The sequence below is a fragment of the Apus apus genome, chromosome 3 (genome assembly GCF_020740795.1).
Source record: "Apus apus isolate bApuApu2 chromosome 3, bApuApu2.pri.cur, whole genome shotgun sequence".
In the NCBI taxonomy this organism is placed as follows: Eukaryota; Metazoa; Chordata; class Aves; order Apodiformes; family Apodidae; genus Apus; species Apus apus.
In genome coordinates, this window is record NC_067284.1 from 23073334 (window position 1) to 23085806 (window position 12473).

Consider the following 12473-nt stretch of genomic DNA (forward strand, 5'->3'; position numbering starts at 1 on the left):
GCCAAATAAAGATGTAAACAGTCCTATTGCCGGGTTATGGCTTTCCGAAACCAATGAAAGAATTCCAGTCTTAAAAGCCTCACGCAAAAACTTGATTGATAGAGTCACTGCCCTCCGGTGTCTTGAAGCTCAGGTTAGTACAGGAGGCATAATTGATCCATTTACCAGGAGAAAGTACAGTGTTTCAGAAGCTTTGCAACGGGATTTAGTTGATGATGTTTTTGCCAAGCAAATCCAGCAGTGTGAACTGATCTTTACTGGGATCATTCACCCTGTAAGGAACACAGTTATGTCAGCTGTTGAAGCTATGCATTTAAATACTGTAGACAAAGAAATGGGTACACGCTGCCTGGAGTATCAGTACTTGACTGGTGGATTGATAGATCCGAAGTCTCATTCCAGATTAACAATGGAAGATGCAATTAAGAATGGTATTATTGATGCTGTCACAGCTACGAAGATGAAAGATGAAAAGCTGTATGTTAAAGTTATAACATGCCCCAAAACAAGGAAGAAGATAACCTATAAAGAAGCTTTAGAGAGAGCTGTCTTTGATTGCCACACTGGGCTGCGATTGCTAGAAGCTGCAGAGCCCATGAAAACGGGAATTTCCAGTCTTTACTATAATTCGTAATGGAATAAAGATACTGCTACTTGTTTCAGGGCCTGCTTTAAAACACATGCAAGTCAAGGAAAAGGTCTAATGATGACCTTTATGGAAAACTATAAATGGTGTTGTCTAATGTAATAAAGAGTTGCTGTAAAACTAATTAGTATAAGCCACTAATTAGTATCAACCATGAAACGTGGAATTAGATAGTATTTCTTATAAAGTTGAAATTTTTAGGTAAACTTGGGCAGATTCTTAATTTCAAAATGCAGACTGTGTGTTCAGGCTTCACCTGAAGGCCTTATCTGATGTTATAAGGTAGTATATGTAGTTACTATAAATCGGAATTTATCCTGGGGTTGTTGAAGTTAACGTATTGCAAATCAGTTTGCAGATATAGTTTATTTTAAAGAAGTGGCAAAAAAGTATATAAGGGTTAAATCTGCATTCCAGAAAACATGTGTGCATAAATAGCTTCTCTTACACTGGTATTTCATTGATTTTAATGGGCTGCTTACATCATAGAGTTACATATCCTAATTTTTCTCTCACTTCAGGAACCATTTTTCATGCTTTAAAAGGCAAATGAATTACAGTTATGTATCAAATAAAAAAGTAATTAAAGTAAAATGTCTTTATTTTTGCTTGTGATGCATAGAAGGCTGTAAGATGTTTTCTAAGTCTTGACAAATTTCAAATTACCAACAGGTTGTACTACTGTAAAAAGAAATTAATATTCCTGTGCAAAGAAAGATTAAATGTCTCCAGATTTTTCTTGTATTGTTCTTGTTTCTGTAGGCATAAAAGCAATGTATTCTTCCTAATTGTAATTTAGTAATCCATGTGCACAGAATGTGGTATCCTCTGCTGGCTGTACATAACTACACCTGAGGGTAATGCAAAGGCAGCAGTTCAAAGATACTTTATATGCAAATGTTGTTTAGATTTTGTCTGCTGAGTAATAGCTGGGAAGCTGTGCTTTTTCTTAATATCAGTCATTTTATAATTAATATACATGTGTATGAATAAGCACTGTAATAATAATTACAAATAATTTTAGCAATTATTTTTAGTCCATAATTATGAGGCATTTTTGTTCCTACATCAAAGTGTCATAGTAATGCATGTGGTGATAAATAAAAAGAAATCACTTTATGGTCATGTGATAATATTGCCATTGTGGTAGATTTGTTTCTATGGACATGAATGTTAAATATTCCAACAATTTACATATTTTTTTACAATTCGCGGTGCTTATCAGAAGTCAGTGGAAGAGGAAAAGAAGGAACATGTTGAGAAAGCTGGGGATTTACTGAAATGGGTGTCAAACCTCAGCAAGACACTCATCAAAGAAGAAGGAGAAAAAGCTGAAAAAACAGATTTGCCTAAGCAGCAGGTACACAGCTTTTTGTGTTGATTGAATGACAGAATATTCCAGAAATACTTCTTCTCCAAATCACCATCCACATTTTACTGAAAACATAATTTCACATTTGGTTGTGAGTGGAGAGTTGGATAAATTAACACTAATGTTTAGGGACTCGAAACACGTTACTCAGAAAGAAATGGAAACTGCTTTTTTCAGGCATGGGGTGTGATGTATTCTGACACCACACAATGTTAGGTTAGAGAAACTAGACCCTGCACATCAAAGGCACCCCAGCCTTCGTAGAGGGACCGTGCATTCTGACAGGAGGACACTTAGTAGGTCTGCACCCTTGTCCTGAACTAGTTCAGTGAATAAGTCTGCTGACTTCTACCCTTGCACCAGGAAGGAGAAAGTTGGCAGGAAGGGCCTGAGGGCCAGGTTTCTTTTTATTTGCTGTTAAAAAGTTATTCTGACAGAGTCCTCTTATGGGATAGTCAAACTGCTGTCTTAGGGAATGTAGCAGGTGTCATCTGAGCCCTCTTTATTATCACACTAGTCCACAGGCTGCTGGAGTAGCCCAACTTGCTGCCTCTGTATTTAAGATACATTGTTGTACAGTTATAACTCTGACTATTAATTTACATCTGTGAAGTTTCCTATCATTTCTGACAGCTCTCCTGCTAGACTTGTCCCACAAAATACCTTAGTGATACCTAAAAATATTTCAGTGGGTGGAGGACTACCTGCACACTGAGAAGCAGAGAAATGGAGCAGTGTCTTTTCCATGTCTCTCAGTGCAGTGCTGAATGTGTGGTCAGCCAAGCATAATTTTGGCCTTACTGGCACCCTGGTCCTGTGCTCTTTGAGTCACACATGCTGGTGCTGGTTGGAGCCACCAGAGCAGCATATGCATATATCAAGCTTGCTGTTGGACATATCGGCAATCCTGATGGCCACCAATCCCAGCACACTGCATATTCCATGGAGGACCAATGCTAATTCTGTTACTGAGTTTGTCCCTGTATTTATAGAAGGAATTAAGTTTGTCTTGATTTGAGCATATTGATTGGTAAATCACTAATAGTTGGGATCAGGATTTGCAAAGATCTTAGACACTGGTCTTTTTCTGCCCTTGATAATGAACAGTAGTGAAAACCTTTGTCAGTATCAGGCTAGCACTTAACTCCTTACAGCATCTCAGCTTACAACAGCAGCTATGGGTTGTGTCTTCCAGGTCCAGCCTGAGCCCCTAAGTAACCTGGGAGTTAGCTGCTTTGGCTTCCTCCAGCCTGTGGGAGCTGGGTGTTTGCTGAGAGTGTTTCCTTCCCGTGTGAAACATCTCAGCCAGATAGTGGCACCTTTCAGAGGTGCCTGTTTTGTGTTTCCACTGACTAGCATGGCTGCCTTGGCCAGAATACATGTAGACTAGTGATTTCATAGCTAAAGTTAGCTGAAATAATGTTTTCCAGAGAGGTTTAGGGTTGCTGTGGGAAGGAGAAGCTAGTGGCAGTAGTTACAAGGTGCACGGAGCAGCTGTAGCAACACCAATTCCGTGAGAAAAGTGGAGCTTGTGACCTGCTACCTCAGCCTGCTCACACAGTTGTCTTCTGTAGTGCATACAGAGCTTGCTTTCTCCTTTTCTGTCCAAGCAGCACAAGTGGTGGGATTGCTCCTTGCTGGTGGTGATTGCAAAAGCACTCTGTTCAAGACCACGCTCAGGGTCTTTGATGAGGTACACACAGGGACAGCATTGGTAGTGTCCAGACCAGGGTGAATGCAGGGCCCAAGCACCTCGCCAGAGTTTGCTTAGCGTCAACATTGAACATCTCTCAGGCTTACTAATAAAGTCCTAGACTCTCCTTTGATACTTTTATTTATCCAAAATGGGTTATTTCCTCTTAAGAGACTGCACACAGTTTCTCAGAAAAGAGAAACACTTAAATTCTCACAAGTTCCTCTGCTAGAACAAATACTTTAAAGAGGTTGACACAGAAATGAGAGCAAGGACAATATTAATAAATAATTATTTTTTACCAAGTGTCTTCATACTGCATTTGTCTCTGCCATTGAATTTCATGAAGGTTTGTTATCTTCTGGTATGTTTTTTTAGAAAGTTACTATCTCTCATCTTGGTGAGCAACATCTTGAACACGACCATTGTACATCTTTATAAAGCTACTTTAAGCTGTGCCAACATTAAGTGTTTTTAAATGATTGGTTAATTTTCAAACAAATAACATTTTAAAATCTCTTTGTCCTACCCAGTAGTTTTCTAATACAAACAGCTTATTTAACCAAAAGGCATAGCTTGATGACTTACCCATATAGAAATGATACAATTCCACAGTGAATAAAACCGCTTTAAGAACAGATGGTTATTTAAAGACAAAAACACTCAAGTTCTTAATATACTATTGAGTTTAGTCCCAGATAGAGATACTATGTTGTTTGATTTCTTTCTCTTTATATATGTGCATACTTAATTCTTGAACACAGGTTGTTTATTTTTCAGATTTCTGTGGATGAAATATCAACCAAGAAAGAACAAATAGCTGAAGCTCTGCAGACCACTCAATCATTTTTAGCCAAGCACAGTGACAAGTATGCCAAGTATTTTTTATTTTTTGAAATAAAGTAAATTAATTGAATCAGTACATATTGTTTCCTTAAAAAGAAAATATATCTTAATCTTATAGTTCTAATTGCATTTCATGTCTGTTTTTTTCTTTAATTTTATAATTGTCTTCCCATTTAGGTAAGCTTGATGCAGTCTTGTTTATTTCAATAATTTGGCTAGGTTTCTATACCTCTTAAAAACATTATGTAATTTTCATTTAAAGTCAAAATAATTAACAAATCAGTAGTAAACCATTAGATGCAGTTTATGCCACAAATTTGTTTCATCTGTATCTGAAATCATAAGATACTAAACTGCTGAGATACGATTCCTTGCTAGTTATGCTACCTATCTTGACTGATAATGAGTTGACAAAGGCAAATGCAAATGTTAAATTATGTAGCTTCTTTTGCTGAATGACTAGAAGCAGATTGTAGCTTTGTCGAACATCCTCATAATTAGGCTATATTTTTTTCAGGCTGCATTTAGCAATTACTACCTGCAGCTGCCCCCCCCTCCCCCCAGCAGGTTACAGATTTACTCAGATCTCCTTCTTTTTTTTTTTTTTTTTTTTTTTTTTTTTTTTCCCTTCCCATAATAGAATGACGGAGGAAGAGAGAAATGAATTGGAAAAGCAAGTCAGATCACTCCAGGAGAGCTACAACTTGGTATCCAATGCAGCTTTGAAGCAGCTGCAGGAAGGACAGTATCTGGGTGATGAAAAGATGGAAGAAAAGGTAAAAAGATGGAAACTTACATTTCAGTCTCTTTTGAGGCTTAATGCATGGTTTTGGAACCACAAGTGATGAGTAAAAGCAGCTGCTTCTATTAACAGTGTGTAAGGCAACATGACAACATGAGGTTGGATTGACTGAAGGTTTGGGGTATTTGCTATGGAATCTGTGTGTGACCTTATCTGTACATAGGAACATTCTGCTCATCAGATTTTTTTGTGAAGAGTCTTAATAATGTGTGCCTTGCATGAAGAAAGATAAACAAATCATTCATCTCTTAACTCTTCTCTTAAAAGCCATTCTTTGCTAGATAAGTCTGTGTTTCTGCTGCAAAAAAACCCATAAAATAACATGTTCATCTCTCCCATGTATCACTCAGAAATGTCCTAGAAGATATCTAATTTCAGTTTTTCTTAAAATTTATCTGGATGTGAAAGTGGGAGGACATAACGGGATTAGCTCTGAGACACTACAAATACATTTGTTAATGGATCTTAAATACGGAATTCTCAAAAATTGTTACAAATGAGTGTTCTCATATACACAGAGGCAGTGTCTGTGTAATTAGTTTAAATAGTGTTGCCAAACTGACTTCATGCTTTCCATGCAAACTAAATGCAGTATTTGGTGCTAGAATATCTGATTCCTTATTGTTGAATGTATATGCAGAAGTGCTGTATGCTGTAAACATGAATAGCATGGTTGTTCTGAATCACATACTGTTTCTGAATACTCTAACCATTCACAGACATTTAGAGCATGAAAATTTGCCTTTCAGGTATATGTTCTATTTGCTCACTCTGCGATCATTTCTTCTATTGTCTTTCACTAACCCTGTTTATGTGTGCAAAGCATAGGTTTTCAATTCACAGATGCATGTTGATTTTAAATCTTTTATCACATCGTGTGCTGTTGAGTGACTGACATAGATCACTTGCGCATTTGAGCTGCTAACATTCACAGCATTCCTCCGGGCCTGGTAAGTACATGTTTTGATGCTTACCATGCATTCAAAATCAAACAAAACTTTTAGCCATCTAGTCTGAAAATAGTGAAAGCTTTTTTTTTATATTCTTTTTTAGGTGAATAAAGTCATTGCTGGTGTCATTGACCAAACAACTGGAGAAGTCCTTTCAGTCTTTCAGTCTATTTTAAAAGGTTTTATTGACTATGACACTGGAATTAGGTTGCTTGAGCATCAGGTTATTATTTCTGGGATCATTTCTCCAGAATTAGGAGAATGTTATGATTTGGAAGAAGCTAAAGCTCTTGCCTTAATTGATGAGCAGACTCTGTTGCAGTTGCAGGAATTAAGTAATGCAAAGAAGCTTATTTCAGAATTAATCTCAGATCTTCCAGTTGTATCAGCTTTAGAACAAGGTCTAATTTCAGAACCTTTGGCTATTAAAATTCTTGAGAACCAGCTTTCAACTGGGCATTTGATTTTGCCATCTACTGGGGAAACCCTGACTTTGCAGAATGCTTTCCAGAGAAATCTGATTTCTCCTACATTGTATGCAAAGGTTCTGGAAAAACAAGACACAAGTAAAGATCTCATAGACCCCAATTGTGCTGAGAAGATTTCTCTTGAACAGATGATTCATAGAAGTATAATACATGAAGAAACAGGGCTAAGACTCTTACCTGTGAAACCACAAGAAAAAGGTAGAATCATGTTCAAATCTGGAAGGAAGATACCTGTTTTGAGGGCAGCCCATGAAGGACTCATCGATAGGGAAACAATGTTCAGGCTGCTGGGTGCTCAGTTAATGTCTGGAGGTATAATTGACCCTGACTCAGGGAAGCAAATGACTGTGGAAGAGGCCATGAGACAAGGGATGGTAGATCAGGACACTGCTTGTGGGATCCTCACACATCAGGTTCAGACTGGAGGAATCCTTTGTCCAAATTCAGGACAGCGCTTGACTGTTGATGAAGCTGTGCAATGCAACTTAATATCATCTACCAGCGCACTGCTGATATTAGAAGCACAGAGAGGCTTTGTTGGACTCATCTGGCCTCACAGTGGTGAAATATTCCCCATATCAACTTCTTTGCACCAAGAGATGATAACAAATGAGCTGGCATTCAAAATACTAAATGATAGGCAGAAAATAGCTGCGCTTTACATTCCAGAGACTTGTGAAATAGTCAGTCTAGATAAGGCTGCACAATCAGGGATAATAGACATCAATACTCTGTCTGTTTTGACCAATGTGACTTTACCAGATAAAATGCCCAATGTTGAAGAATTAGAGTCCCCTTGTAAAAATGCTGCAAAATGGTTATCGACCTATGAATTCCTGCCATCTGTATTTCATGACCCTGAGGAGGAACACGAAGATTCTGGCACAGAAGACCGTGTATGCCATGACTTAGATCAAGCTAAGAAATTATTCATATCTTATCTGATGATAAATAGTTATATGGATGCAAACACTGGAGGGAGACTTTTGTTATATGATGGACAACTGCAGGAAGCCATCAATATGTTCCTGGGAAGTGATGGTGCTGCATGCAATGCTGATGTGTCAGAAACTGAGTTTAAGAACAAATGCATAAGCTCAAAAGGAATTAACCTAAAGTCAGCTGGCAGTGTCCACTTGGATAATGTAACAGACAGTGTTCAGGGTAATTTTTCAGGTGCTGAGGATACTTCCAATAATAGACAATTAAATCAGTTTGAAGATTTTGAGAATTATATATTTTCAGAGGAAGATTTCCATGGGTGTAGACTGGATGATTGCAATTCTATCAGTACCGAGCAATCAGAATATACGCAGGAGACATTGTTAACTAATCCTATGGAATGTAAAAAAGTAGGAAGTAGTACTTGGAATTCCATGAACAGAAATGGACTCAGAAGTCTTGCAGAAGTTTCTGAGTGGACAGAACTGCCTAAGCACAACAATCAGAAGGCAAATTTGGGAAACATTGAAGGGTGTCTTCCAAATTACTCATGTCCAAATTTTATTTCAGAAACAGAGAAAGAAGAGATTTATATGGCAGACAATCTGGGTAATGAAAATGAGAATGATAAAACCTTAAAAAAATCCTGGAGTGTGAATGATTTGTCACATAATGAAACCTGGAGAGAGCTGGAAAGGTGCCCAGAGTATGGGCCTCATATGTTGCAAGCTGACAATATCAGAATGGTGCTGGACTGCAGCCAGAAAGATGATTTTCAGAGAAGTCCTGCTTCATCCATCAGTGCCAATAGCAAAGACAGACCTCCAGAAGGATTAATTAGACAGTGCGGTGACACACTGCAGCTTGAAGATAATGCATATAATGAGCAAGCTCTGCAGCCCTACACTGATGAACATGCCAGGCCATCCCTAGAGGACTGGCATTCTTGGAGGCCATTCTTGGAGGATTGTACTGATTTGCAGAGTAAGCTGTGTCTAGAAGGCAGTGGAGATGTGCACTGCAGGCCGTTGTTGGGTGGCGACGTTGTTACACATGATGGACCACCTGTGGGGAGCAGTAACAGCACAGCAGAAAGGCTAATAGTAGAAGAAAGCAGTCTCACATTTTACAAGTTAGTGCCATGTGACAGTAGTTCTGACTCATCTGTGGAAGGGAGCGATGGCATCCAACAGTTTGAACATAACTGCTTGCAGCATGAGTGTGGTGAGGCAGCTTCTGAAGATGACAGCTCTCAATTTGATGATGATGATGCCTATGAAACACCTCAGGCTGATGATGATGATGATGGCAGTGATGTCTATGATACTTCACAAAATGATGACGATGATTCCTATGACACTCCTCAAGGTGATGATGGTTTTGATACTTTGCAGCTGGGGGATGGTACACCAGAGCCAGAATTGTCTGGAATATCAGTTCCATTAGGTTTTCTAGAGGAGAGATGTGGTCTAATAACCCTGAGAGAAGAAACCAGCTCTCTTCAAGAACATGCACCTAGTGTTGGAGACAGTGTCCATGTAAATCTAGCAGATCTACCTGAGAGTGCTTCTGCAACTGCTGAAACTATGGAAAGAATCCCTGAAGAGGAAAGGGAAAGAACAGGGAGCGTTGGAGAGACGGAGAAAGAATTACCTGTTACTCTGGAGAGTGAAGAAAGAAAGGAGGGAGGTCTTAGCTCTTTACGGAAGATGTATGAAGACAGAAATGAGGAAGTTGAAATGAAAGCGGAAAGTGACTCCTATGAGGAAGAATCTGAAGAAACAGAGGAGGAGGAAGATGATGAGGAGGACTATGATAGCTATGATGACTCTGACACTGATTCTGACAGTGATGAAGAAATCGGTATTTTTTACTCAGACCATCAATGTATAAATAAAGGTGACCAGCTATTAATTTCCTTAGGAGATACAGAAAATAGCAATGAAAATAATCAGAATATCGATGACTGTTTCTTGTCTTTAGGCCACGAGAAAGGGTGTACTTTGCAATTCCAGTCTAACCATGGAAATGGAAAACTATCCTCAGAGAAATGTGAATCTGCATCAGATGTTTCTGAGGAAAGATGTGTTGGTCTTACAAGTGAAAAAGACAGACAGCAGGAAACAGAAGATGAATGTGGGAGTTGTGTCAAAAGTAAACACACGTCACAAGATACTACTGAGCCTGTTCAGTCTGAAAATACCATTGACACTGAATGGATACCCTGTAAGAGTGAAGGCTCTAATAGAAGACAGCTTAAGGCTCAAAATTCTCAGCTTCTTGATGATATTGGGACATCTGATGTTAGTGTAACAGCCTTCCCAGTTACAAACCAAGCTACTGGTGATGATGAAAGCACTCAGGCAAATTTGCTTCTCTCAGAATGCTTCATTCATAGTATGAATGAAAACAGTGGTGCCATGCCAATGTTACATTCCAATCATGGGCAAAGACAGACAGAAACAGTATTTGCAGAGGAAAAGGCACTAAATTATATGTATGGTACGGAACAGCTAAATGAAAGTTCATCCCAAGTGGACAATAAATTCCTTATGGATACGGCTTATGTGAATGGTGGCGATAGTTCACCAAGTGACCAAGTATATCCAGTTACCAGTAGAAGGCATGGTCAAATACAAAAAGATGTTGACATTTGTACAGAAAATAAAAATAGAGTAAATATTCTGGAGGCATGTGATACCATGGGGCTACGGAGAAGTCCCATTCAGATGGAAAGCCTTGGGGAAATATTTGATGCATCAGTAATTAAAGCAGCTGGAGAAACCCCTGTTTCAAGTACGAAACAAGTAACTGTTGATCAAACATTGCTTGACATTGTAGATGGTGTGAAATCAGATGAATTTAAGAGAGATTTTGACATTTCCTCTTCTTTAAAACAATATGCAACAGACAAACAAGAAGCTGGCCATTCGGAATTGAATAAAAGTGAATCCTGTTTCTTTGAGGTCAGAGAAAGAGGGAAAAATAGGGATATACAGAGTGAAAAGGATTCTCTGCTAAATAAAGAAGAAACACATTCAAATGAAACTAGTACTTACTCTTTTCCCCCAACTGATATAGTGAAACCGAAGGAAATTAGTGTAACTGAAGAAACAGGGAAAGTTGTCTGTCAAAATACTGATAATGATCTTAAAGACTTTTCAGAAAAAAAGCGCAGCAATGATAGTGAATTTTCCCCAGTAAAAGCAGATGCTTTAGTAAGTATTCAATATGCCAAAGAATCAGGGGAAGGGAGTGAAGTGCTACCTTCTGGGAGTCATACACATTCCACTGATGTTTCTTCTGCAATTCTGAGCAGCAGAGGGCCTGACTTGAATTATGGTGCCCAGAAAGAACATGATATGCTGAAAAACACAAGGGGAGCAAACTTCATGGCCAGTGAGGCTTCTTCCCTTGGAAATGGTTTCAAAAAACAAATGTCCATGGAGTCCTTACAAAAGGAAATGGGACCTTCCAAAGATTTACAAGTAAAGGAAGCACAATTGCCAGAAATGTCTGGCACACTAATGGAAGACTTAAAGAATATATTACAAAGGAAACTGAAAATGGAATATGTTTACTGCAAGCAGGAGGGTGAACCCCTAAGTTACTCCAATACCAAAATTTTAATGCAAAATTTACTTAAAATGGTTAAAAGCACCCAACTGGGGAGTGACACGTCTAGCGAGTCAAATCTCAAGCAAATAAACAATGCTGTTAGAACTGAATTAATGGTTACCACACCGTGTACAGAGCCAAAGGACAGTGATGCTCTTTCATTGCTTTGGCCTGACTGTAAAAGTCCTGATCTTCTTCGTGATATTCTGAAGCAGGAATCCTGCAAGCAAAAGATGGATGATCCAGGGGAAAGGAAGAGTGAAATGGATGTGAAAGCTCCTGTTCCAAAACTTACTACTTCTGAACTGGGGATTTTTCAGATCTCACCTGGAGATGGAAGTACAAGCAAGTTAGAGGAGCTGATAAGTGGTTTGCTTACGAGCTCACAGATTGCTGGTGTCACAGCAGAACAAGAGGGTAAAGGCGAAGTAGATGGGCTTTGTACTCTTTTCTCAACAGAACAATTGGAGTTTGGATCAGAAATTGCTAAAGAGAAAACATTGACAGATGACACAGCCATTGCTTGGAAAAGTGACAAGGAGCATGGGAAGACAGCCAGCCAGTCCAAAGGCTTTACTGAGCCTGTTTTCGAAACAAAAGAAGCAGTCCCAGAAGACGTCCCCACTGGCATGGTAGGTAACAACAGCTAGTACGTGTTACATGTCCTGTGTTAAAGGTTTCGCGTGAATCCTCCCAGGTGCTCTAGAGAATAATTAAACAGGAAAAAGGGGTTGAAAAAATAGTTTTAAATGAATTATAATTAAAACAAAGACTTTTATTAACACATTTTCAAGTCCATCAGTTTGGATAACCTTTTCTTATTGTTAAAACTAATTTTCAGGTCAATGGAGTTCAGCAATGTTTAAAGTTAACCGAGAAAATGCAAGGACATTTGGCAGTGCTTCAAGATATGAGAAACCACCTAGATAACCAGCAGCCTGTTAGTAACAGCCTGGAAATACTAAAAGATGAACTGGAACAACTAGAGGTAAGTAAAGTGTTCTTTATACTTGTTACTTCAGTGATGGATGCTAGGAAAAGCCCTTAGATAAATAAAGAAATATTTCAAATATATTTCAAGTAGTTAAGATTTAAATGCCTTTCTTGCGTCGTAAC

The 12473-nt window shown here is 38.7% G+C and overlaps 1 protein-coding gene across 8 annotated transcripts in view; it reads left to right on the top strand.

Moving 5' to 3' along the window:
- Positions 1–12473, top strand: part of DST (dystonin) — a 296184-nt gene that overhangs the window by 176927 nt on the left and 106784 nt on the right. For 4 of the 8 annotated variants that reach the window (XM_051614873.1, XM_051614875.1, XM_051614881.1 and 1 more), the window contains 5 exons: positions 1872–2006; positions 4492–4580; positions 5198–5333; positions 6413–11989; positions 12199–12345. In XM_051614873.1, coding sequence (XP_051470833.1) covers positions 1872–2006; positions 4492–4580; positions 5198–5333; positions 6413–11989; positions 12199–12345 — 6084 coding nt within the window. The remainder of the gene's footprint in view (positions 1–1871; positions 2007–4491; positions 4581–5197; positions 5334–6412; positions 11990–12198; positions 12346–12473) is intronic. The other 4 variants (XM_051614876.1, XM_051614877.1, XM_051614878.1 and 1 more) reach the window with 1 other exon arrangement.